Source organism: Lepidochelys kempii, chromosome 8 (assembly GCF_965140265.1).
Source record: "Lepidochelys kempii isolate rLepKem1 chromosome 8, rLepKem1.hap2, whole genome shotgun sequence".
Taxonomy (NCBI): domain Eukaryota; kingdom Metazoa; phylum Chordata; order Testudines; family Cheloniidae; genus Lepidochelys; species Lepidochelys kempii.
In genome coordinates, this window is record NC_133263.1 from 9,423,672 (window position 1) to 9,451,565 (window position 27,894).

At 43.0% G+C, this 27,894-nt stretch overlaps 1 protein-coding gene and 1 long non-coding RNA gene across 5 annotated transcripts; one reads left to right on the plus strand and one right to left on the minus strand.

Moving 5' to 3' along the window:
- Positions 1-633: 633 nt before the first annotated feature.
- LOC140915591 (uncharacterized) lies at positions 634-13,408 on the minus strand. Its single transcript, XR_012160208.1, has 2 exons — positions 13,263-13,408; positions 634-1,219 (listed from the first exon to the last, which is right to left on the minus strand). It is a non-coding gene; the product is annotated as an uncharacterized lncRNA (long non-coding RNA).
- NME5 (NME/NM23 family member 5) lies at positions 12,662-27,143 on the plus strand. 4 transcript variants are annotated; one of them, XM_073358135.1, is made up of 6 exons: positions 12,662-12,681; positions 16,463-16,629; positions 23,010-23,215; positions 23,458-23,558; positions 24,894-25,012; positions 26,950-27,143. In XM_073358135.1, the coding sequence occupies exons 2-6, from the start codon at positions 16,501-16,503 to the stop codon at positions 27,028-27,030; spliced, it is 636 nt and encodes a 211-aa protein (XP_073214236.1). In that variant the 5' UTR covers positions 12,662-12,681; positions 16,463-16,500; the 3' UTR covers positions 27,031-27,143. The 4 variants fall into 4 exon arrangements, with proteins under 4 accessions (XP_073214236.1, XP_073214238.1, XP_073214234.1 ...); XM_073358137.1 differs by lacking the exon at positions 12,662-12,681 and adding an exon at positions 13,227-13,453 and having other exon boundaries at positions 24,894-24,986; positions 26,950-27,040; XM_073358133.1 differs by lacking the exon at positions 12,662-12,681 and adding an exon at positions 13,230-13,453.
- Positions 27,144-27,894: the final 751 nt, after the last annotated feature.

Consider the following 27,894-nt stretch of genomic DNA (forward strand, 5'->3'; position numbering starts at 1 on the left):
GGGAAAGATACTTGATGGTCGCATCTTCAGGAACTCTGGTCTGTTTCAAAAGCTGCAGCAAGGGACTTACTTTCCAGACCAGAAAATTACTGTTGGGGAGGTTGAAATGCCTATAGTTATCCTTGGGAACCCAGCCTACCCCTTAATGCCATGGTTCATGAAGCCATACACAGGCACCCTGGACAGTAGTCAGGAGCTGAGCAAGTGCAGAAAGGTGGTAGAATGTGCATTTGGGCATTTAAAAGCGCGCTGGCGCAGTTTACTGACTCGGTTAGACCTCAGCGAAACCAATATTCCCATTGCTATTACTGTTTGCTGCGCACTCCACAATATCTGTGAGAGTAAGGGGGAGATGTTTATGGCGGGGTGGGAGGTTGAGGCAAATTGCCTGGTTGCTGATTACGCGCAGCCAGACACCAGGGCGGTTAGAAGAGTACAGGAGGGCGCGGTGTGCATCAGAGAAGCTTTGAAAACCAGTTTCAGGAATGGCCAGGCTACGGTGTGAAAGTTCAGTTTGTTTCTCCTTGATGGAACCGTGCCCCCCCCCCCGTTTCACTCTACTCTTCTGTAAGCTAAGCACCCTCCCCTCCCCCCTTCGATCACCACTTGCAGAGGCAATAAAGTCATCATTGCTTCACATTCATGCATTCTTTATTTATTCATCACACAAATAGGGGGATAACTGCCAAGGTAGCCCAGGAGGGGTGGTGGAGGAGCGAAGCACTGGGTGGGGTGGTGGAGGAGGGAAGGACAAGCACTTTAAAACTGATTGAATGCCAGTCTTCTGTTGCTTGGGCAATCCTCTGTGATGGAGTGGCTGGGTGGCCAGAGGCCCCCACCATGTTCTTGGGCGTCTGGATGAGGAGGCTATGGAACTTGGGGAGGAGGGCGGTTGGTTACACAGGGGCTGTAGCAGTGGTCTGTGCTCCTGCTGCCTTTCCTGCAACTCAGCCATATGCTGGAGCATATGAGTTTGATCCTCCAGCAGCCTGAGCATTGACTCCTGCCTTCTTTGACGCCACATACCATCTTCAGCCTGCCACCTCTCCTCGCAGTCATATTGTGTTTTCCTGCACTCTGAGATTGTCTGCCTCCACGTATTTTGCTGTGCTCTGTCAGTGTGAGAGGACAGCATGAGGTCAGAGAACATTTAATCACGAATGCATTTTTTTTCACCTTCTAATCTTCGCTAGCCTCTGGGAAGGAGAAACATATCCAGCTGGTGGAGGGGGAAAAAAGGGAGAGTGGTAGTTAAAAAAACACATTTTATAGAACAATGGGTACACTCTTTCACAGTAAACCTTGCTGTTAACATTACATAGCACATGTGTTTTCATTACAAGGTCGCATTGTGCCTCTTACTGAGGGTTTGCCGGTTTGGTGTGAGAGATCACTCACGCAGGGCCGGGCAGCAGAATTCGGCTTGCAGGCAGCCATGGTAAGCCACAGTCTTTTGGCTTCTTTAACCTTCATAACATATGGGAATGGCTTCAAACAGCAGCGCCCTCATTTCCCATACGAAGTAGCCGTTTGGTTGCCCATGAAAAATGGGCTGGCAATTTAAAAGGAGGGGCTGCGGTTTCCGGGTTCATGTGCAGCAGAAACCCAACTAACCACCACCTCACACACACACATACCCAATTCTCTGGGATGATGGCTTCACCCCTCCCCCACCGCATGGCTAACACCAGGGAAGATTTCTGTGCAGCCACAGGCAAACAGCCCAGCAGGAACGGGCACCTCTGGGTGTCCGCTTACTAAAACCACCCTATTTCAACCAGGTGACCATGAATGATATCACTCTCTGGAGGGTAACACAGAGAGATAAAGAACGGATGTCGTTTGAATGCCAGCAAACACCGGGACCATATGCTGCAATGCTTTGTTCTGCAATGATTCCCGACTACGTGCTACTGGCCTGGCGTGGTAAAGTGTCCTACCATGGTGGACGGAATAAGGCTGTCCTCCCCAGAAACCTTTTGCAAAGGCTTTGAGAGTACCTCCAGGAGAGCTTTATGGAGCTGTCCCTGGGGGATTTCTGCTCCATCCCCAGACACGTTAACAGACTTTTCCAATAACTGTACTGCCCGCAAATGCCAGGGCAAATTAATCATTAAACATATTTGCTTTTAAACCATGTATTATATTTACAAAGGTACACTCATCAGAGGTCCCTTCTCCGCCTTCAAGATCCGCGAGCCCGCCTTGGGTGGGTTCGGGGGGTACTGGCTCCAGGGCCAAGGTGAGAAACAGATTCTAGCTGTTTGGGGAAACCGGTTTCTCCACTTCCTTGCTGTGAGCTATCTACAACCTCATCATCATCATCATCTTCCTCGCTTCCAAAACGGACTTCCGTGTTGCCTGCCACTCCCTGGATGGAGTCAAAGCACAGGGTTGGGGTAGTGGTGGCTGCATCCCCTAGAATGGCATGCAGCTCATCATAGAAGCGGCATGTCTGGGGCTCTGAATCAGAGCGGCCATTTGCCTCTCTATTTTTTTGGTAGGCTTGCCTGAGCTCCTTAATTTTCACGCGGCACTGCTGCGGATCCCTGTTATAGCCTCTGTCCTTCATGCCATTGGAGATTTTTTCAATTATTTTGGCATTTCATCTTTTCAAACGGAGTTCTGCCAGCTCGGATTCCTCTCCCCATACAGCGATCAGATCCCGTACCTCCCGTTCGGTCCATGCTGGAGCTCTTCAGCGACTCTGGGACTGCATGGTCTCCTGTGATGATGAGCTCTGAATGGTGACCTGTGCAGGTGAGCTCGCCTCGCTGGCCAAACAGGAAATGAAATTCAAAAGTTCGCGGGCCTTTTCCTGTATACCTGGCCAGTGCATCTGAGTTGAGAGTGCTGTCCAGGGCGGTCACAACTGAGCACTCTGGGATAGCTCCCGGAGGCCAATACCATCGAATTGCGTCCACAGTACCCCAAATTCGACCCGGCAAGGCCAATTTCAGCGCTAATCCGCTCGTCAGGGGTGGAGTAAAGAAATCGATTTTAAGAGCCCTTTAAGTCAAAAAAAGGGGCTTCATCGTGTGGACGGGTGCAGGGTTAACACTGCTGAATTCAACCTCAACTCCTAGTGTAGACCAGGCCTAAGATTGCCCCTCACCCCAGGCCAGTGGCAGAGCTGGGAATAGAACCCAGTCCTGTGCTCTGTCAACTAGGCCGTCATATTGTCTGTGTAAATAAACGTAGATGCCTCTCTATAGTTTTGAAGAAAAACAGAGCCAAAAAAACTAACGGTAATTATCTCATAACACTGCTACATACCTCAAAGTGTCCCATCACTTAAGAAAACATATATTGTCTTCAGCATGTTGTTTATTTTTAGAAAGAAAATTAGGTTAATTAGGTTTTTTTTTCGGGGGGCAGGTGTTAATTTGTAAATTTCATAGTTCCCAAGCAGCCTGCATTTTAAACTATAAAGTCTCACTTGGTCTTGTATGAAGGTGCCACAAGTACTCCTTTTCTTTTCACTATGGAAGGGTTATTCCATATAGCCTGGTACAACCAAAACCCCTTTGAGACAAGTGACTTTTAATTACTTAGGCCCAACCTTGCACCAATTTACATAAGTAAGTATATCTGAGTAGTCCCATTGATTTAGGTTATATCTACATCTCAGACTTCTCCCATCATAGCTTTGCAGGTCAGGTGTGTGAACGCTGACATAACTGTGCTGGCAAAAGCCCTTAGTATAGATGCAGTTATACTCACAAAACTGTGCTTTTATTGATACAGCTGGTTTTGCTTGTGAGGTTTTAACTATACCAATAAAAGTGTAGTTTTGCCAATATAAGCTATGTTCACACTAGGAGCGCTTTTCCAGTATAGTACCTAAACTGGTAAAGCACTCTTATTGTAGACATGGCTTTTATAGTGTATGTCTAAATGCATTGATTTAGTTAAATTGGTGAAAAATGCTGTGTGGACAGTCTTATTTCTGTTTAAACCCGATTATTTATGTTTCTTGCCCTCCAGGTTTTGCAATCAGGAGGGCTAGATACTTTTTTTCTAAACAGAACCTTAGATTCTGATGTTATCGTGTGACCGTGGGAGCTAGAGCCTATGCCTTAATCTGGCTATCCCAAGAGTGCAGCTGAATCTCACTGACAAAAAAACAAGCTTGAGAAGTCCAGGAGAGCCCATGTGGTCATATTTTTCAACATCTGCAGTCTGTTGGTATCCCATTTTGGCATCTCATGAAAGTGGAGCATGGCTTTTGGGCAGAACTTCAGAGGGTACCACCCTTTTTTACTTTTCCTGTTCAAGCCTTGATTTGATTTAAGGATGAAAGTGACAATTGCCACCTAAATTTCTCTGTAAATGTTACTAATTGGCAAAGAGAAATGATTATTTACTTGTCTGCCCACTGACGCTTGTTACTCTGGTAAATTTCTCTTCTGGCTCCACTCAAGTAATTGCACGCTCTACTGCAATTCAGAAGGAACACCGGTGACTGGTTGTGGTTAACAAAAATAAAAATGTGATGGTGTATTTTCTTGCTCAACAATCAAATCTAAGATCCAGGCCATCCTTACACAAATCATTTAAAAACATTTTTAGGCCCCCCCTCCTCCATTTTCAAATTAAGATCAAAACAGAGAAATGTGGTTTTTTTCCATGTCTTTGTAACAAGCAAAGAATGATTGCAAAATAATGTTGTACTCAGGATGACCACAATTCCATAACATGCTATTTTTAGAGTAAGGGCCTAATCCAGTTCCTTTTGAAGTCAGTAGAAAGATGTCATTGGGTGAGGACCTAATGGAGAATTTCTAAATAAATAAGCAAACTTACATAGTTATGAGCTTACTTGATAAATCTGGTGCCTCTCAACATAATGAAGAATTCACCATTTTGAGTCCACTTCCCAGCCCCTGTTGTCTTGGTGCCTATGGCACTTGTCATGAACAGAATTTTAAAGGCCCAAGATGGCCTTTTGTTTTGAATCCCATGAATGTGTGCAATGTTTGATTAACAACTGCTGGTGAAACTGTAACAATTTTTTTTTTCATTTTTGTGTGGTTAAATTCTCAGCCATATTGTTTGTGTTTGTAAACCTACTTTTTATTTTCACGTTCTCATTGGTTACAAACACAACATTATTAAAACAATCTAAAATTCAGTGACCACTCAAAATGAATTTCCAGCCCGAGGAGTAAATTAAAATTAAACTGAAGTAAGGCCACTTTAATTCTATATGACAGCCTAATCCACTTTCAGTTCACACCTTTAGTTAATTCAGATTAATTTTCCTGTGTCCCCATATAGCCAAGCTCTTATTTAAACTGAGTTTAATTCCATTCATTTTAATTCATTTAGGAAGTTAATTAAACTAAATTGAATTAAGACCATTTTAATTCTGAATAAGAGTGTCTGCTATGATTTTAATGTGATTTAACTAAACCACTTTAAATTCCCATTATTAGTTAATTCAGATTAATTTTGCTGAGTGTCCCCGTTTAGACAAGCCATTAGCTTCACACACCCTTATTAACCAGGAGTTATACACTTCTCTTTTCGGGTGAATTTCTCCCTCTCCTTTCCTTTCTTTCCTCTCACTTTTTCCCTAGTTCTCTTGATTTTTTGTTTTGCTCTATCAGTTTTCTTTTCTTTGCCTCACCTTCACATCCCTCATATTGCTCTTCTCGTACGCATTATCCTGCTTCTGATTAACATTGACTCATTGACTTGAATGCCCTTCCCTTCTCTTCTACAAATGGAAAGTGTTGCTATAAGTTTCCTTTCTCCAACTGCCCAATTTCAGCCATCATTTCTAGCTGGCCAATTCCAAGTCTCGCACCTATCTAGACAATTCCAGCTGGCTACACCCCAACTGTCCACTTCTAGCTGCCATTCCGAATTGCCCCATTTCAACTGCCAGTCCCAAATGTCATTCCTAACTGCACTGTTCCCTCTGATACTCCAAACTCCCCAAATCCGACAGCAAAGCGTAAGACTGGTGTATCTTTGTATCCTGGCAATCCCTGGCTACCATTGGCAGTTGACACAAATTAGAGTGGCTTTTTGGAATATGGGGCCTGCAAAAATCCCTTTTGTATACCTACTTTGTATCCCACTGCACTGCTTGTTCACAGAGTGCTCCACAGTGACAGCTAAGGATCTAGGAGTTGTTTTGGACAATCCTTCCGGGGTGTTAGAGTAACTAAACTTCCTGGTCTTGTGCTTCACTCGTATTTAAAGGGTGTGGTTATTTCCCAATAACCACACACCCTCTTGTGTGTTACTCCTTGCATAACATGCCTTCTGCTGTGAAAAATAACATCCTGTTTTCACACACCGTGTGCCTGATCCTGCAATAATGATGATTTTGATGAGGATGATGATTTATCATTGAAATCAATGTGTATGACCTCTTGATTCTGGGCCCAATTCAGCCATTCTTATAAGTAATACCTTATGTATTTGTGGACAATGGTATTACTCTAGGTGAGTAAGGGTAGCAAAATTGCACCTCATACAATACACAGACTTCAGCTGCAGGAAAAAAAAAACAGTTGTAAAGGAGAACTGAGGATGTGACTTCTACAAAAGCCTGGAAATCCTCCCATGTTATCTAATATTATTCTTATTTGAAAAAATGTATGAGTGATGCCAGAAATATTTAGGAATAGATTTCCAAAGGCAAAAATTGATCCACACCAAATTTCCATGCATGCAATTTTCAAAGATGGTTGGGCACATCATAAAATTATGCCTTTAAAAATCTGCCACTTGACTTTGAATATCTTGCTGTGGTGCATTTAACTTGAAATATTAATTTTCCTTACAGGTTTTTTTTTAAGTCTTTGATTTCAGTTTTTATTTATGTATGCCCCTTTAACAGAACTTCTGAAAACTCTTTACTTCTATATTTAGCTAATGGTCTGTAATGGCTCAAAATTTGTAAAATACATATATAGAAACATAAGAACATAAAAACGGCCATACTGGGTCAGACCAAAGATCCATCTAGCCCAATATCCTGTCTTCCAACAGTGGCCAATGCCAGGTGTCCCAGAGGGAATGAACAGAACAGGTATCATCAAGTGATCCATCCCCTCTTGCCCATTCCCAGCTTCTGGCAAACAGAGGCTAGGGACACCATCCCTGCCCACCCTAGCTTATAGCCAATGGTGGACCTATCCTCCATGAATTTATCTAGTTCTTTTTTGAACCCTGTTATAGGCTTGGCCTTCACAACATCCTCTGGCAAAGAGTTCCACAGGTTGACTGTGAGTTATGTGAAGAAATACTGCCTTTTGTTTGTTTTAAACCTGCCGCCTATTAATCTCATTTGGTGACCTCTAGTTCTTGTGTTATGAAAAGGAGTAAATAATACTTCCTTATTTACTTTCTCCACCTCAGTCATCATTTTATAGACCTCAATCATATCCCCCCTTAGTGGTCTCTTTTCCAAGATGAAAAGTCCCAGTCTTATTAATCTCTCCTCATACGGAAGCTGTTCATACCCCTAATAATTTTTGTTGCCTTTTTGTGAATCTTTTCCAATTCCAATACATCTTTTTTGAGATGGGGTGACCACATCTGCATGCTGTATTCAAGATGTGGGCGTACCATGGATTTATATAGAGGCAATATGATATTTTTCTGTCTTATTATCTATCCCTTTCTTAATGATGCCCAACATTCTGTTTGCTTTTTTGACTGCCGCTGTACATTGAGTGGATGTTTTCAGAGAACTATCCACAATGACTCCAAGATCTCTTTCTTGAGAGGTAACAGCTAATTTAGATCTCATCATTTTAAATGTATATTTGGGTTATGTTTTTCAATGTGCATTACTTTGCATTTATCAGCATTGAATTTCATCTGCCATATTGTTGCCCAATCACCTAGTTTTGAGAGATCCTTTTGTAGCCCTTTGCATTCTGCCTGGGACTTAACTCTCTTAAGTAGTTTTGTATCATCTGCAAATTTTGCTACCTCACTGTTTACCCTTTTTCCAGATCATGTATGAATATGTTGAATAGGCCTGGGCCCAGTACAGACCCCGGGGGACACCACTATTTACCTCTCTCCATTCTGAAAACTGACCATTTATTCCTACCCTTTGTTTCCTATCTTTTAACCAGTTACCAGTCCATGAGAGGACCTTTCCTCTTATCCCATGACAGCTTACTTTGCTTAAGAGCCTTTGGCGAGGGACCTTGTCAAAGGCTTTCTGAAATAGAAGTACACTATATCCGCTGGATCCCCCTTGTCCACATGCTTGTTGACTCCATCAAAGAACGCTAGTAGATTGATGAGGCATGATTTCCCTTTACAAAAACCATGTTGACTCTTCCCAACAAATTATGTTCATCTATGTATCTGACAATTTTGTCCTTGTCTATAGTTTTATCCAGTTTGCCCGGTACTAAAGTCAAGCTTACCAGCTGTAATTGCCGGGATCACCTCTGAAGCCCTTTTTAAAAATTGGCATCACATTAGCTATCCTCCAATCATTTGGTACAGAAGTGAATTTAAATGATAGGTTGCAGACTACAGTTAGTAGTTCTGCAATTTCACATTTGAGTTCCTTCAGAACTCTTAGGTGAATGCCATCTGGTCCTGGTGACTTATTACTGTTTAGTTTATCAATTTGTTCCAAAACCTCCTCTAATGACACATCAATCTGGGACAGTTCCTCAGATTTTTCCTCAGAAAGCTTTACATTTGGTCACTATATAGCTAGTGAATTATTACTAACACACAGAAATTATTACAGTGTATAACATCAAAAAGTAGGTAATGTTGGATTATGTGCAAATACAAATAGCCTGACATTTTTTTATTCATGGTACTAGCTAGCGTCATTCCCTTAGTCTTTCTTTAACCTATTATTCTGGCATATAGGATAGTATTTGCTGTTATACTCTTCTATAAAACAAACTACACCCAATTAATTTCTCCATATTTTTATGACAGTACAGAGAATACAAAGCTTTGAAACAATATTGGAGGTTAAAAGTTATATTTGTCTTTTGTTACCAGAATGCAAACTTAGCTGCAACCAGAACCCTTTAGTGTTTTTTTATATTTCAAGCTGGCTAAAAATAAGTAAGGACAACTAAGACTTCTTAAACCTCTTAACAGATAAAGTACAGCAGCAAAGCTAGGTGCAGAGATATATTCAGAACTGTAAGTGATATTCATTGTGCTGTAATCATAATGTTTATTGCAGTGTTGTTGTAGCAGTGTTGGTCCCAAGACCTGGAGAAGACCTCTGTATAGCTCAAAAGATTGTCTCTCACTAGCAGAAGTTGGTCCAATAAAAGACATTACCTCACCCATTTTCTCTCTCATGTTTATTGTTATTCATTCATAACAAAGAGCCAGATCAAAAGTCTTTTGAAATCAATGGGAGTTGGATCAGACCCTGGATGGTTTTTCAAACTTCATGATGATATTTAATAATATTAATGCAGTAAGTTGTAGGGTCAGAAGTTTTAAAGCAGCAGGATTCTGTCAGAGTCTAATACTATAAAAAGTTTCCTGCGTGTTAACTGAGATATATTTATTCCTTTCCTTTGGTAAGTAAGATAAGGCTACGAAGACATCGTGTGAAGTGCAGCATGAGAAAGCCCAAGATAACTGGCTGAACCTTTGGATGGAATTGCCATCTCATTTGTCAATGCAGGATTCTCTTGGAAACTAAAAATACACATTTCCAGAAGTGCTTCTGGAAGCTGCCAGCAGGAGGAGTAGCATAAATGCCAACATGGGTACACAGATCATAACAAGAAAAAGATTATTGGGAAGAACAGAACTGGAACCCTCTCAAATGGAAATCCATTTAATACTAGGATGTAGATATGGGGACAGATTTTTGAAAGCTGTCGATTGACAAAATGTATACCTAACGTTTAAATACAACTGCACTTACAGTTTGTGCATTTGCATATGAAAAGAGCCAATTCTTGTCATGTGCATATAAGAACCCAATGCAATCATAGTAATTACACATGCAAAATAGAGGTCCAGTTGTACAATCTTGACAATGATAAACAAGCACTCCTGTGAAATGTCTCATTGACTTTAACAGGGCTGCTCACAAGACTGCAGAATCTGGCCTTAAGCGTGCAGTCATGCATATATTGGCCTACTATAGATATAGATCACATTACAGATTGTCACAGGTTGAGTACAGCTCTGACTTATACCTGGTTTTTCCCTCCCCAAAACTGAGAAAGCAGATAACTAAACTGAGCTCGAAGACAGTTGGGAGATACAAAATTCAGCCTTTCCTCTGTGTAGTGGGATATCTTTGGGAAAGTGGCTACTTGCTGTGGAAACTCAGGGAGTCTCAAATATTTAGCTTTTTAGTCTTTTAAAAGAAATCTTGAACAGAAACGTAGTGTACATATTTAACTAAGGCCCTGATTCTTGAGCCAGGACTCATACGTACTCTGAAGCAAAGCCCCCTTATTTCTGGCGCAGGAGTGTGATGGGGCATCTGCCCAACACTGACTTGTAAGGGGTTAATGGAGCCCTAGGGAGGCTGTGCAGAAAGCAGCCAATAGGAGAGGGGCTGCAAGGAGCAGCCAATAAGGGCCAGGCAGACCCACACAAGAAGAGCTTCAGGGCAGAGCTGGTTCAGTTTCTCCCTAGATTTTGAGGATACAGGACTGGCTGCCTTGCAGGTGGAAGAAAGCTAGCATCCTGGACTGAGCAATGCTGGGTAGGAATAGGGGAGTGAGAGCAAGTTCTTTGTTGGCTGCTAAGACTGCCATGCTGAGGCCCTGAAGTAAGGATGAAGAAGGTGCTAGGACTGTAGGGAAGTGGCCCAGGGAAACTGAGTGGTTGGAGGGGATGCAATACATGGCTGCCATCTACAGGGTCCCTGGGCCCAGTACCCAGAGTAGTGGGGCAGGTCTGGGTCTCCTCCCCACCACTGAGGAAATGGCTGGGCTATTGGACTGCACTACATACCCCATGGAAGGGTAGAGCACAGAGTGCGGCACAGCTGGAGAGCTGTGTCATGAAAATGATGCCATGGTCCTGGGAGTGATGTGGGTCCTGGAGCAGAAGTGACAGCGGTGAGACACCCCCAGCAGAGGGTGCACTGACTAGCATAGCTAATCCCTGGGACAGTCAGCAGGAGGTGCCATAGTGGTGAGCCCCACCCATTGCAGGGTGATTAGAAATTTTGTAGTGGATTCCAGTAACTTTTTGAAAAGATATCATATTGAATTTCATATGAAGATGAATGTTATAATCAGTACTTATTCTAATGTTAAACTCAATTTTATACAGCCCCAAAACATTCAGTGTAGCACAGAACTGTATGCTGCAAGAGCACCAACTCCATAGTATTTGTTGTTAACTAGGTACAGAAATGCAAAATTTATTATGCATTCTATAAAAATAAGAGAAGTTGAGTATTTACATGACTGTTCTTTGTTGAGTAGTTCAGGGTAGAAACCAAAGCCCGTAGAAAGGTTTCTTTGCCTTTCTTGTCCTTAAGGGCTAGATTTTGATACACATTGGTAAATCTCCTTACCCCACTACAGGTAGTCTTATTGAGTAAGGTGCTGCTAAACTGGAGCAAAGATATTAGAATCTGGATCTTATAATATTTGTGTTAGAAATGGGTGGTGGAATGGGTTTCTGAGACCAGTTTCAAGAAACTGCTGTTCTGAAAAGTCATTTGTCCACATGATAAGGCACTAGTTAGTATGGTGAGACATTCAGTATCTTCTAGAAATTCCCAGAGACTGGGTTATCAAGGGTGAAGCAGAACATCTCAAAAACGAGAAACAAATTATTGTAGTAGAGATGAATTCTACATTTTAGCGGAAATGTTGCAGACACCTTAATTGCCACTCTAGAATATTTTCCACGCTACACAGTGAGGCAGATTTCTGAGGCTCAATAGTGACATCTTGTGGCCACTTAGAACCAATCCCCCCATTTCCTCTTCTAACTGCTTACATTCTTTGTCTGCTACAGTATCTAAAGATAAAGGTCAACTGTATGCATAGTGACTATCTCAGTTTTGTCCTGTCCTGCTTCACCCCTGATAATCCAGTCTCCGGGTATTTCTAGAGGATACTGAATGTCTCACCATATTGACTAGTGCCTTATCATATGGACAAATATGCACAAAGGACCAGAAAAGAACAACCACTGAATTTATTTTCCTGTGATAAAACAAGATTGAATTAACTTCTCTGTAAACTGAAGACTAATATTTTAGCTCGCTCCACTGCTTACCTTCTCATTTGCTGTTTTTTAGACTAAACAGGAGTAAACCATTTGTTGTTTTCTATATCCTATAAATCAGAGATGGAAGAGACAGTTTCAGTCTTCGAGTCTTATCTCCCTGCCAGTGTATGATTTTTTTTTCTGATTGTACCCATCTTATTGTACACAGAGTGTACCAGGGAAGGGGGTGAATGGAGATTATGGCAAAGGATGTTAGAAGGGTGGCAAACCCTCTTCTCTTACAAAAAGTGCATTGGATAGGATTCCTCAGACTGGTCAAAATTTCCCTTCTCTCCCCTCTATGTTGTGTGCCACCTGACTGCCATCCTTTTCCCCAGAGGTGGCTGGATTGCAGGGCTCCTGTAAATATTTAGGTTATGAACTAGGAAGTGCTCCACATGCGGAATTCTCATTGATTTTAGCCCGTCTGCGTTCAACTGCACTTCCAGGACCAGGTTTAGGGTGAGTAGTAAAGCACCGGGGGATCCTTCCAGCTCAGAGGTAGTATATAAATACTTCACAGTATGTATGACCCGAGTGCAGAATTCAAATGAGCCAGCTTTCAAAACCGTGAGACATGAAACTTAAATCTCAATGACAAACACCCACCAAAACCCTTTGTCACCAGACAGAGAGGCCTAAACCGCCTCAAACCCACAAAGCCTCCAGAGGGCCTGGGTCTGACTGAGCAGGGGACCTGGCCAGCTGGTCAGTGCTTGACATCCAGGCGGTGGTTAATTTGTAATGAAAGAGGTGCCGGGGCTATGAACGGCCAAGCCTGCAGGTGCTGGGGCGCAGCCCTGGCATAAATTAAGCAGAACTCCGGCAGCTCCCCCGGTGCTTCTCGTAAGAGGGCGGCAGGGGTTGGTGGCAAATCCGGATTCCGCACGTCCACACGGGGCGGCTGGGAGCTCTTACCCAGAGAAAGGCGCAGGAAGGAAGAGCCACGCGCAAGCGGAGTGAGGGGGCGGGGGGGGGAGGAGGGAGTCGCTCTCCACCCGCCCTGACGCGTTGCTATGGGAACAACCCGAGCTAGGACCTGCCTGGAGCAGCGGGCGCCGCCGACCCCCAGACGCCGGCCCACGCTCTCCGCCCAGTCGGCCCCCGCCGCGCGCCGGGGCACTGAACGCGCGCTGGGCACGGACCTCGGCCGGCCCCGTAGGGGGCGGCTCCTTCGGCGGCTGCCTCGGGTCTCTTAGCAACCGTAGGCGGGGCAGGAGCTGCCGGGCGGAAGGTGTGTGGGGGGCCGCGGGCAGGGTGTGGGGTCGTGGCCCGCTCTACCCCCGGGCTCCCCACCGTGGGTCTGCGGGCTTCCGTGCGGGGAGAGGGGCTCGCCGGGCCGGGGTAGTCTAGGGAGCGGGCTGGCTGCGGGGGCAGATTCTGCCCCCCTCCCCCCCCCCCAGGTTCAGCGCCGCAGGAGAGCGGGGTGGGTCCGTGGGTCGGTCTCGCGGGGCAGATCCCCAGCTCAGCCCTGAGGCCTGGATGTCACGGTGTCAGTAGGTTCCCATGCTGACGGGGGTCCGATCCGGCGGGTCTGGCACGCGCACAGTTCCTGCTGACTGCAAGTGCAGCGCTAGAAGCTGCAGGATCGGGCCCCTTGTTTTGCTTCTCTTCCAGTGACACCCCGGCGTTAAAGAAACGAAATGGTTTACAATGAGAACCAGCTCATTTCTGCACGGATACCGCTGTGGTAGCTCCCATGGATGAAGTATTCGCCAGTTAAAATCCATTTTCAGGGAATAAGCCTCTCATTTCTCTCTGGTGGTTTGGTGGTGCTCATCCATGACACGTCAGCCAGGGCAAGTACTTCCGGTGTCCTGGATTGGACCCTAGGACAAGAGCTTGCATATATGTTTAGTTTATGAGCTCATTAATGGCCCGACATAGTACAGTACCATGCTCTTTTATGTTTAAATTAAGTGCTCAAGGTAATCTTATAAATTCCTAATCAAAGTGAGAAAGACGTTGAAGTTTAGTTGGGCCAGATCAGAGTAAAAGGGTCCCAGCCCTCATTCAAGTAAATAGTGCCTTTGGCTTCAGTGGGACAATGTGAGTGGCTATGGGTTGCAGGATTGAGCACTTTCTGCAGTCCTGCATCTCCCACAATTCTGCTCCGTCTGGGTGCTCCTCTCCATGCTGCAGTTTCCAAAGGCAGTTCAAAGCTGCGGCACAGCATTCGCTGGCCACTCCTTTTTCTCCCACTTAACCAGAGGCACAGCAGTCAAGGAGCAGTTTGTTTTCTCTTCATCTTTTTTGTCTTTATTATTTTTTAACCATTTTCAGGCAATAGCGAGCTTTTTTTCTTTGTTCCAAACCTTCTGCTTGGTTTAGGGTTTGTGCAGCATCAAGGCCACAGCTGTGGGGAGCCTCTGCAGCAGTGCTTCCCTGCTGAGGTCCTCTGCCCTCTTTTATGTATGGCACAGCAGCTGTGCAAGTACCGGGCAAAGCACAAAAGGTGCTCAGTATGTGAGGGAGCTTCCCCAGGCTTGGCAGAGGGTATATTATGTCCAGCTTACTGCCAGCTAGCCAACCCACAGGACTCTGAATTGGACAGGCATGTTGGGGCCCCTACTCCCCCCCGCCCCAATAGCTATGACTCCACTGCAAAAGTCACAGAGCAGAACAGGGGGAGGCTCGGAGGAGGAGGACTTTATCCAGATGACCCAGAGGGGGAGGTAAGTCTTGGAGTCACACAGTTAAGACCCTTGCAGGGCTACTGGTCCCCCTCCACAAGTCTTGAAATGGGTCTTAAGCGCCTTAGGAAGAGAAGCAGGGCTCATAACCAGCCCCTTCCCTCCCAATTAGAGCCAGGGAACTCTGACAATGAGACCCCATCTGCAGCTTGGGGGAGTGGGACACTGAAGGGAAGGACTCAGAGGAAGAAGTTTCTAGAGAGCTCTGGGCTGTGCACAAAGCAAGCTGCAAAAGATCGTGCTCTGATTACAGCCAGGCAGTAATACTCTTAAAGTAGACCAAAAAGTGAAAAAAGCCCAAAAGAACTAAAAAGGGAAAGAATCCGGAAGGTTTTTTTCCCCCTGTGAAGTTTGAGGCCATGTGCAAAGAGGTTGTGATCACAATCCAGACCCATCCGAAGCAGATTCCTGAGGATAAGCCTCAAAGCAAATACTGTTCCTCAAAATCTTCCCCCGAGGCAGCAATTCTCCTGTATTTCTCTTTTGAGGATCGATCAGGGAGGAATGGGAAAAACCTGATGCAGATAGCATATTAACAAGCCTGACCTTAGGTTCTGCAAGCTGCAAGAACCAAAGAATGCTCTTGCTGAAGTCTCAGCAGGAATCAAGGCACACTTCACAAGATCTATAGCAGCGATTCTCAACCTGCAGGCTGCATGCAGCCCAATTAGCAAATAGCTGTGGCCCGGCTCAGCTCTGGGCCGAAGGGCCAGCCCGCATGGTTCCTGGCTGCCTGGTGCAGTGGGGTCCGGGCTGCCCGGCCCCTTGGGGTCAGAGGTCTGGGGCTGCCCGGTGGCCCCACAAGCTCCAGGGTTTGGGGCAGCTGCCCAGCCCTGCAAGCTCTAGGGCAGCTGCCCAGCCCTGCAGGGTCAGAGGTCTGGGGCTGCCCGGTGGCCCCACAAGCTCCAGGGTTTGGGGCAGCTGCCCAGCCCTGCAAGCTCTGGGGCAGCTGCCCAGCCCTGCAGGGTCAGGAGTCCCGGGCAGCCACGCAGCCCTGCAAGCTCTGGGGTCCGGGGCTGCCGCTCGGCTCCAGAACACCTGGCCAGCCTTGCATGACGGGGTACCGTGGTGGGCAGCCAGCTGGCCCCACACAGGGTCCTGGGTCGGGGTCAGGGCTAGGGCTGATGCTGTCCTGCCACCCAGTTTCTGCATCCCAGATAACACATTGTGGGCCACATATGCGGCCCACAATGATAAAGAAGTTGAGAGCCATATAGCAACTATCTATAGCAACTTCATGGGCCAAACAAGCAAGTGCTTCCACTGTTGAGAGATGCAGAGCAGACATATGGGCATCAGCTAACACCTGTATCAGACTTTCTCTCTTCCTTATAGGCCTTCTTTGGCAGAAAGGTCTTGCAGGCGGTGGCCCAGTAATAGTATTGCTTTCTGAGCAACCTCTGTAGGTGTGGGGGATTCCTTTTCTATCTCCTATATATGAGTAAACTGTCAAATTTTAGAAAGGTTATATAACAAAAGATGCTGGTATGTAATTGCATGTTCAGCTAACAAGAATGTAATGTAATTATAATAAAACACTGTGTTTTCAGTAAGGGAGAAGCACTGAAATTTTAATCTTGAAGCAAAGATGCAAGCGTTAATGCCTGAGCCTCAGATTTATGTAGAAAGAACTCTGGCCCTCATCAAACCAGATGTAATTGACAAAGAAGAAGAAATAGAAGATATAATTCTCAGATCAGGATTCACCATTGTTCAGGTAATATGCTTTACATAAAACAAGATTCTGCACATTGTTGGTTTTGATTTGAAATTTGTTTATGATCTGATAAGCAAGATGCAAACACCACCAATTTGGATGACTTAATGTACCCTTTCTACACACATGCACATCATATATCATTTGACAGCTTATGTCTACTTTAAGATGAGGTATGATGTGGAGCTGTCACGTGGTACCATTACCATAGAAATGGGGATAAACAATAACACTAACATCATCCTGTTAAAATGGCCACTATGAAATATTTGCATTCGTTTCTGTTAGTCTAATGACTCTATGTATTATTTCAAGACCTAAAATTGGATTTCTTTGTGACATCAAAGAATCACGACAACAATCCAAAGGGTTCAACAAAATCTAATACATTTGTACAGGTATCATTGAAATGTAACAGCACTGGTGACATTTCTAGTCAACATCATTATCATCCATCTTTTCATCATTGTGATCTCTGTCGAGAGGGCGTGGATTATCACAGTCTTCGTTACATAAGCAAGTACACCGTTCTGTGCAGGGAAGATTGTTCTGAGTACAGACGCCAATTATTATGCAGCGATCTCTTCTTTTACTGGCACAGATAAGATCTTGTATAAGCTCAGATGCCATTGAGCCCATGAAGAATGCAAGAAGCAGTTCATCATCCACCTATTTCCATCCATATTGCAATGGTGATCCAATGTCTGGTTTACCTATGTGTGAAGACATCCAAATCTGTGTTTGCCAAGATGCTCTTTTGACATGTTCTTCAAAACTGTCCTCACCTGGTGGGAGTTGGCCAGTGACTTGTCCTTTTTGATGGCTAGATTGAGGTGTGAACAACTCATGTCTCTGGGGGTCTCCTTTCCTTTCTTACTCTGGTCATACAACAGTGCTACCAACTTTCTGCCAGTTTGACAAGATCTCTGAAGCAGTAAGATCCCTTTGTTTTGGCAGTGTTAGATACAGATTTTTTTCCCCAATACCAAATAGGGATGACAGAGTCATATCCTGCTAATGTGTGTGCAGCAAGAAGGATGCTGCAGAAATCAGGAGTGAGTGCGTCACAAATTGCATGCACAGGTATGAAGCAGTGCTTGTCAGCATGCTGGTAATGGTGCCCGTTTCAATCTACATGTTATCTTTGTGTTCCAGCAACGGCCAAAATATCTGTATCAGGTAACCTAATTACTATGGTTTCTTTGACACCAAAAGATCCAAAAGCCATGTTGGTACATACATCATGCAGAAGCATCCTTGTATCCACTTTCTCTTCAGTACTGTACAAATCTTGAGCTTCTTCACGGACTTTGCTACCTCACCATTGGAAAAGCCTCCAGCAAGGAGTGTTTGAGTTGGAGGTGCTCCTACACTCTCAGGTGCATTTTGAACCATATGTTTACAGAGAAATTTTACAAGTGACTGCTTGTATGCCACATTTTAAAACTTTTTCCACCATCCACCAATCACCTGGTATTTCTTGCATCCAGTCTTGGATCCTGTCCAGGCTCTCTCTTTATGAAGTTTTCACAGAGTTACAGTTGTCATATCCATATCAAAGGCTTCAGTTACAGAATCAGCTTTGACAAATCTTTTTAGGACCTGCCTCAGGTACTCAGCAGCCAATTCACTGAATGTGTGGAATTTGTCTCCAGCCATCACTTGTATGAAAACCATGTCATCTCTGATGTACACTGATTTCTTTGTTGCATGCTCTTAGCTCATGGATTTCTTCAGCTTGAGTTTCCAGATGATGCCCTAATTAAGCTTAGTCTGTTCTTCTTAGAGTTCCATGAGCATGGAAGAAGGACATAGACTTAGGTCCTATTGGAATACTAAGAACACTTGCCATTGAAACATCATCTCTGCATCTTGCTAAGGACAGGGCTGTGCAGAAAAAAAATTCTGGACTGATAGCTGCTGTGATTCTCTCTCTTCCTTCCCCTCCCCCCATGTCATGTCAGACTTACATTTGGTCTACGCCATTTCAGCATAGGTGCTGACTTCTGCTCCCGCCGGTGGGTGTTCAGCCTCCCCACTGCCCCCGGCCCTGCCCCAACTCCACCCCTGCCCTGCCCCCATTCCAACCCCTTCCCCAAAGTCCCTGCCCCAACTCTGCCCCCTCCCTGCCCCTATTCTAACTCGTTCCCCAAATCCCCCACCCTGCCTCTTCCCTGCCTCCTCCCCTGAGCATGCCATGTTCCCGCTCCTCCCCCTCCCTCCAAGTTCACCGCCAAACAGCTGTTTGGCGGCGGCAAGGCAGGAAGCGCTGTGAGATAGGTGGAGGATCGGAGACACGGCACCCTCAGGGGAGGAGGCGGAGGAGGAATGGGGTGCGGGGTGGAGGGAGCTTGGCTGCCAGTGGCACCCACTAATTTTCCCCCGTGGATGCTCCAGCCCTGGAGCACCCATGGAGTCGGCACTATGCATTTCAACTAATGTTTTGACGCCAGATTTCTTGACTGGGCTGAAGAGGCTATGTGTCTCAAGTACACTTCTTGCAAATCTCTCCATTTGTTCACCACCAACATCTGCTATTTTCAGTAGAGAATCTTGTACATCTATTACATGCAATCTAGTAGATATGTTGATAAGCATCTCTGAATGTGATTCCGGATCAAATGAGTTTTTGTCATATTGTTGATGACATGGTTGGTGAGATCTGTCACATGCTCCTCATCCCTCTTCAGTACAGAATCAAGGACTGTTTGTGGACTTTGTCTTCACTACTTCTTGTTAGGCCACTTCTTTCTCTCTTAGCTTTTCCATATTCATAATAAGTTGTGTATTGTCATCTCTAACACTAATACTAACCTGTGCATAAGTGTCACTGAATTCAAAAGCTAGTTTCTAGAATATTTCAAAGGATAGTACTGCATGCATAGGCAATTATAAATTAAAACTTTCTGTGAGGCAGACTAGATGCTACATTATATGTACAAAAGCTTACAAATGAAGAAGCATCCCTTTAGGAATTCATATATTTATATCTACTCACTGTGCAGCACAAATTATGGGCACGTAATCTAGTGTTACTGGTGAACAGCCTTCAGTGTTAAACTGATCTGGTCAGCCAATTTCAACTGAAAAAATAGAAAACGATTATAATCACTTGCGACACTTCGACAATTAAGAATATGCAATGTGAAAATATTTCATGTTAATATATTGCAAAATGTTGATATTCGCTGTCTTTGCCAAATGCTAAACAGCTTAATCATTTCTAGGGGGGGGAAATTTGCCCATGCAAAACCAATACAAATTTTTTAATGCATTGTCATTTGGTAGCTATGACCTATAAACACCACATTAAGGTGTTGAAATTAACTGAAACAGTAAAAACTATAGTCATAGTCATGTTGTTGTGTTTCTAGAACTGTGCAAAAAATGACACTTCCTTATTTTGAGTACTATAGTTTCAGCTTTCCTACAGGCTTATGACCCCACTTGACAGCTCAACATCATGCTTCAGCTAAACACACATAAAATAAGCTTTCAAATGAGGTATAATGAGCAGGGGCGGGTACGTTAAATTAAAAAAATATGGGCCTTTTTGGAGAATTGCCTCACACCTAAGAAAAGTGATTTCAAAAATAGCATCTTGCTGTTCCATAGTTATTGTCTCAGTGGGTTCTATAGGCAATAGCATCCTGAGGTTCCATATTTATTATATCTGGGAGTTCCATATAAAATGGCTTAGTTTACAAGGGGGGATGCTGGAACAATTTTTATGCTGATCATGAAAACTATAGAAACCATGTATTTGGTGTTTATTACTACTTCAAGCCCGGGGTGCGGCAGTACCCCCAGCACTCATAGTTTCAGCACCACTGTTTACAAGTCAGAACAAGATTTTTCTAACTGCCAGCACTGTAAATAAAACATAGAATCCTAATTGATTTTCAGATACTTTATATTATCAACAGCCACCATCACCAGAAGGAAAGATTCTATTCGTACAAATGAGCTGGTAATTCTGCTGCTGCTGCAAGAGGCGGAACAGAATGCAGCTTCCATAGAAACATTGACTCTGCATTGCTGGCAGCAGGGAAAACATTGATTTTGTCAATAAACTCTGTACCCAGGACTTTGACAACATATAGGGAGCAGATACATGCAAATGTCAAGCAACAATTTAAAATTTTAAACTGAATCACTTTTCTAAGAATACAGCAGAACCCCACCAAGTCTTTTCTGCTGTGTGCATTTGCTAAGTTCATTGCAAGTCATTGATTTGCAATTGGTTTCCCAGTCACTGCAGTTCTTAAACTCTCTCTCATTATAGAACAGAAGTGAATTAGCCCTGTCACTTCAAGATGGAAGTGGAGGCACCACCTTCCCTTGCAGCCTCAGGAGCAGCTCTGATGTGAACCCAGAGCATTCTGAGCAGTGTTTATCTCTTTACTGCCACAGCTGCCAAACACCTGGCCCCTCAAGAGAGAGAGGAGAGAGTAGCTCAGGCTCTTCCATTGCCTACTTCCCTGCCAGGCCATTGGAGGCCCAGTGGGAGTTGGAAAGAAGATCAACTGGCTGTGGCTGAGCCTAGGGAAATGTCTAGCAAGGATGTTCCAGGAGCTGTGGGGAGGGAGCTATAAGAGTTGGCAGTGCCACTTCTATACCAGCAGGAATTCCCAGTAGAAGACTTGTAGGGTGCATTTGCTCCTTTTTCACTGCAGAAGAAGCAAAGTGGAGCAAAGATGTACCCCAAAGTATGGCTTGTGGTCCCTTGACCTCTGAATTAATATGTGCATCTCTCAGGCTGTAAAGGTTGGGTATCACTGGCTTAAAGTAAAAAGAAAAGGAGGACTTGTGGCACCTTAGAGACTAACCAATTTATTAGAGCATAAGCTTCTAAGGTGCCACAAGTCCTCCTTTTCTTTTTGCGAATACAGACTAACACGGCTGTTACTCTGAAACCTGGCTTAAAGTAGTTACTGTTCATTGGATTTTAGGAACTGGCCACTAGATGTCACCATTATACAGCTGTGTTGAATTATTTTGTCTTTTAGAGGTGGCAGTTCAGAAACCTAAGTGGAGCAAGTTGAGCTGCTCAGAAACAGCTTGATAGACAAGTAAAACCCTTGTATTCATCTCAGTTGAAATGTTCCTTTTCAGCCCATTAAATTCCAGCTACTAAAATAGTAGGTGTCAAGTATAGTATATTTGCTATGGAATTGTACATGAAGCTTTAATGGAGTAAGGACTAGAAAACTTTACCTTCTTTTTTTTTTCAAAATCATAATTTTCTGTATCATTTTTAGTACATCAGAAAAGTTCCCCCCCACCCCAAAAAAAACATTTTATTTGCTTTACATGTAATGTATCAAATTTCACAAAGACAAAATCTGAGACCTGGTAACATAGAGTGCTTAAAGCTTCCTGTGAGGTACCCAGTGACCTCAACATTAAAGTCAATAGTAACTGAAGGTGCTCCAATGTCAGAGGGCTGGGCTCAAAAAGCACAAATTTTTCTTTAATTTCTTTTGCTTGCTTTCTTTAGTGAATGTTGTATGCTTACTCAGTCCCCACTAATAATCTGCCACTGATAATTGCTTTAATCCTTGCTATTTGCAAGCTAGTTAGTTATTCTGGGGAATATACAAATATATATACTTTGAATGAAAAATCAAACAGTCCTATAGGTAGTGGTCTAGGATGAAGAGAAGATTGCATAAAAGTGCAAAATAGTATTGCTGAGCTGAATAACTAAACCACAGACCACTGATAATGCATTCAGTTTCTTGAATACAGTCTAATTAGAATAATGCATTAGGTCAAACATCAATTTAAAAAATGCTACAGCATGTTTATGGTTAGAAAATTGACTAAAATGACATCTTGTGTGTATTCTGATTTGTGTCTGCTTACTTTTTGTCAGTAAATTAAGTTTTTACTGCTCTTTACTCTTGTAAGCACTGCAGAACCAATACAGCTGTGGGAGAGTGAGCTGGATTATTTTCCCAGTTGTACATCATCAACAGAAATTGACACTTCCATTTGTGGAATATTTATTATTACTTGAGACAGAAAGAAAGAATATAACTTGTCTTTCAGAGCCCAGTTGAGCTTGCAGGGTTGGCGGTCAGAAAAAATGTTTTACTTGTACGTTGCTCAGATTTTATGTGGAAGCTACCAAGACACAAACATGAGATCCCACAATACCATTTTGTCTCATTTCAGCACATTTTAAAGAAGACATAATGGCTGCTGATAAATAGCTTAATGTAGGAAATTGGAGAGTTATAAATTCATTACAAGTGCTGGAAAATATAAATTATGCAATATAGCATTTTTATGTAAATCTTGGTGGTGTTCATCCATGACTAATACAATATATGCTTAAAATAGAAGCTTACTTTTTCCTTTTCTTTGTTTTTTAGAAACGAAAGCTCCAACTAAGCCCAGAGCAATGCAGCAACTTTTATGCAGATCAATATGGCAAAATGTTTTTTCCTAATTTAACAGCATATATGAGTTCTGGGCCTTTAGTTGCTATGGTTCTTGCCAGACATCATGCTATCGCATACTGGAAAGAGTTGATTGGACCATCAAATAGCATAAGAGCTAAGGAAACGCACCCTGACAGGTAACGTACTGAAAAATAGATTTAGGGTCAAATTCTGGCCTCGCTGAAGTGAAGGGTTGACTTCACTAGGATGAGGATTTCACCCTTACTGTAGAAAATTAATAAAGGTTTGGGCTAACCTTTTTCATTTTGAAATTATGGCACAAAAAAGAAACAAAAGATTTTGTTAACTGGAAAGATTTTGTTTATTGGACCTCATTTATTGCAATCTGAGTGAGAAAGCTTTTCTCTGTTGCTTTTAGTTTAAGAGCAATCTATGGAACAGATGATCTGAGGAATGCAGTTCATGGCAGTATCAGATTTTCCTCAGCAGAAAGAGAAATTCAGTTCATGTTTCCTGAAGGTACAGAGTTAGCATTTATTTGCCTGTAAACTTCAAGTCGTCTTTAGGAGTGTATGGCTCCTGCCCTATTCCTACCTGTCTGTAGCCAAACATTCAGTATAGAACATAGGCTCGTAAAGGGGGGTTGAAAAATGTTTTAGAACAGTTTGGTCCCATTTTCATTGACTAACTAAACTATGGCTGAGCTGCTATGCCATGTGGAGCAGAAAATAGCAAAATCTATTTGAAGAGCTACCCAAATCACAGTGGTTGGGAATTAATTTCCCTTCTGCCCCACAGATACTGCAAATGCCCCTCTATGACATTTGAATTGGGGCAGGCAAATTTAGGGAATGGGAGGAACCGTGGAGCTACTTCATATCAGCATGTTTCACTGGGAGCAGAGCGGCTTTCCAAATGAAAATCTGCCCTGGAGTTACTGTTGATCTGAAATGGTTGAATTCCCTCTTCTGAGACTGGGGTAGGGGATTCATGCTCATCCACTGGTGGAGGGTCACATGGCAGTACAGTTCAGGAGCCAAGTTCCAATTGGCGTGGACAAAGGCACCTGTGAGCTTTGGGACAGAGCCCTTTGCTTGTTCCATAGGTTAAGGGGAAGGATGATACAATCCTCAAAGGAGTAATTCTAAGCAAAATCTGTGATTAGATACTCGTGGAGTTTCCTATCCACTACACCAGAAAACCAAATAGGAGTAGCATGTGGTCCTGAGTTTAAAACCATTTTAGTTGGAACTATGTTTAAACAGAATTCAAACCACTTGAAAACCTGCAAATCCTGTCGCAGGTCTTTCTTTAGTATGAATGTTAGTCTTTCTTCCCCTGGAGATCATGCATTTTCCCTCTTCAGAATCCCATGTAAACCATTCTATCTCTGTCCCTTGCCCCACAATAAAAATGCAATATCTGATGTAGGTCCTCCAGGGTGACAAGCCAGCTCCACAGCGGTAGTGGGGCACTGAAGAAGTAGCCCCCAATGGGCTCTCCCAATAAATATCCAGTGAAGTGGGTGGGTCCTCAATTTGTCTTATTTCTTCCTCTCCCCCAATCATCTATAAGGGTGCTTTTTTTCCCCTGGACCAACCACTGCCAGTGTATGATCACCAAGATACAATATCCAGGAGCTCCATCCATCTTAGAACTGCTTTGGGGGCAACACACCACAGTAGCTCTGTGTCATGGTGTATGGCTTGCAGAGAAGCCATACAAAGGGTTAAGTATTATCAATTACAAGGAAAATATAACCACGGTATATTAAACATTTGAAGGAAAGTAATTTTTTAACATTATAAGCAAATTGCTTTGCAATAATTCAACTCACATGGCTATTCTTTCCAGTGATTATTGAGCCAATTCCAGTTGGACAAGCTGCAAAGGATTACCTGAACCTCTATGTCAATCCTACGCTACTAGCTGGGCTCACCGAGCTTTGTAAGCAGAAACCAGCAGATCCACTGGTTTGTACTCTGTCGTACAAAATTCTTCCCTTGTATTTTGTTTGCTTTGTGGTGACGTTCATGGCTCCTGATAATATTTCACGGAAAGCTGCTTTACCTCTCTTCGTAGAAATCAAGGGCCAGCTAAGGTACACTGATGTCAAATATCTGCCTCTCTACCTAGTTTAGCTGGGAGAAACCAGTACTGGGTACCAGTAGGCATGAGTAAGATTAAATGCTTTGTGAGTTTGCTAATACAGTGAAGCTCTGGCAGCTTTTTAGACAAAAAAAAATTATATATATATATGCCTGCAGGATCCCTCAAAAAAAGATTTCTGTATTTTAACTTCTGCTATATGTGCTACAATTAGTAATATCAAATTAACTGCTTATCTTAGGTTGGGACTCTCTTGGTCATGTGATCACGTTCACCCTAGTTAACATAAACTTTGACCCCTGAGTAGTTCTCCAATGAAACCATCTACAGGTGTCCAACTGTTTTCTTATGACCCCTTTCCAGTCATCTATACTGCTGCAATGAATTCGGTATAAAGGCCCACATCACTGACTAAACCTCTTGACCTTCTGTCATCATTAATCTCCTTAAATAAGCGTCTTATCCAAAGCCCATTGAAGTGAATAGAAAGACTCCCATATGACTGTATGAACGTTGGTGCAGGACATAAAAAGTTTAATTTTCTCCGAAGGTGAAAAATTTAGAAGTCTTCCTTGCCCCTTAACTATGCTAACTTTTTACTCCTACATCATCTTGTCTGTACATTTGCTATCACTGTTCTCTTTGCCTTGACTCTCTCTGCTGAAATACTTATTCTTATTGTTTTAATCATTTATCTAAAATGCAGTAATCTATAACCTCTTCCTCCCAGTTGCACCACTTTTTGTCACTGTGTATGAATTCAACTGTTTTGTGTTTAGTGTTCAGATCTGCTCAATGCCCTAGTCCCTTAGATTCTTCCCTGTAACCTCCTAGGATTATTTTATTTAAAGTCTACCTGTCTGTAACCCTTGTCAAAGCATTGTATTCATATCTGATACTAATCCCTGCTTCCATTTCCCTTCTACTACTCTATCAATTCTCCTCTCCCTTCACAGTACTGTAAGCAATTTACTAGTACTTAACACTTGACATCCACTAATTAGTGTTCAATAGCCCTATGAAGTATGCAAGTATGTGTGATAAACTCCATTTTACAAATGGAGAAATCAAGGCAGAGAGGGTAAGTAATTTGCCTAAGGCCAGAGTGAGTCATTAGCAAATGGAATTAGAACTCAGGCATTCCTGCCTTTCACATCTGTGCTTAGATACCATTACAGTTTGCTAGAAAATTTACAGGATGTGTTGCGTTTTCAAAAAGTACCAGAACATCACATTTGTTGACTTCTCAAGGGGTCCATTTCCTGCCTGTAAGGGTTACTGTAAGGTACTCAAACATGATTGCGGTATGGAAAGTTGTGACACTGACTTTGTATGAAGGGCTCAATGTGTTGAAGTAGCTGGCAGTGTTGATAGAACTGACATAATTTAATAATACTTTTCTGTAAGCATTTGAGTGCATATTCTATTTTCAAAATAGAATCCTCATACTTATTATTTGTCCTGAGGTAGGGCTAAAATGCCCCTGTACAAACACTTATATAGAGAAAGTCCCTGACATGAAAAGTCTAAAATTCATTTTAAGCAGCTCAAGACTGAAGAGCAATATGTAGTATGAATAGATTAAAAAGGCAAACTTGGTAAATAGAGTTTATGGCTTACTATAAACAGGGCTGTCCAGTTTTGCATACTTTAATAGTGTCTCAAACAAAGGGTGTGTTGTGTTTAGTAGTGTCTGTATCAAGATAGTGTCTTTAATAAAAAGGGTCAGTTTTTATGGAAGTGAAATGGTTTTTCATGTTTTCTTTATATAGTTATAGAAGATGTTCTTTTCATCCTGTAGATTTGGTTTGCTGATTGGTTGATAGAACATAATCCCAATAAACCTAGGCTACAGCAGTGGATGACTGTGGAAGAACCTTAAGGATGAAAGTCCAGTGGAGATTTTTTTAAACACTATCAACTTAAGATGCTTATTAGTATCATTTTAAGTGTATTTGTGATTAATATTACATGAAATAAATGTTAGTGTTATAACCAACTACAAATTGACTAGTAATCATTGGATAAGTTGAACTAGTAATTATTTGTTTTAGGATCTATTCCCATTAAATTAATAAACATAGAATCACATGCTGCAGTTTATTGTGCTGGGTGATAAATGACATCATACTTTTAGTGACATTTTCCCTCTCTGCCTTGGTTTAACCTACCCATAGAGAACCAAGTTCTTATTTACACCGCTGTACATCCAAAGTAATTCAGTTGTTTCTAATGAGTTACTCATGTGGCTGTTTCCAAAAGACACTTTTGACCTGTACTTTGTGAAATCAGGTCTTGCTTACAGCATCTGCTTATACTTCAACATAATGTTAAGTGACTAGATGCACTCCAAGAACCATGTATGCATGCCTGCAATTTCAGCACAGTGGTTTGATCAGCAATGACAAGTGGCAAAATTACTTTGAAATAATCTGATTCATTTATGTCTGGTCAAGATACTCTTTGGAGGAAAAAGAAAAGGAGGACTTGTGGCACCTTAGAGACTAACCAATTTATTTGAGCATAAGCTTTCGTGAGCTGCAGCTCACTTCATCGGGTCTCTAAGGTGCCATAAGTCCTCCTTTTCTTTTTGCAGATACAGACTAACACGGCTGCTACTCTGAAACCTGTCATCGTGCTTTGGAGGAAAGAAGTTCAAGGCAGATTTCAGTAACTGGCAGCTAATGGCACAGCCGTTACAAATGAAAATCCTAAGGTTTCTAATTAAAAGCCACAGGTAGGTGTT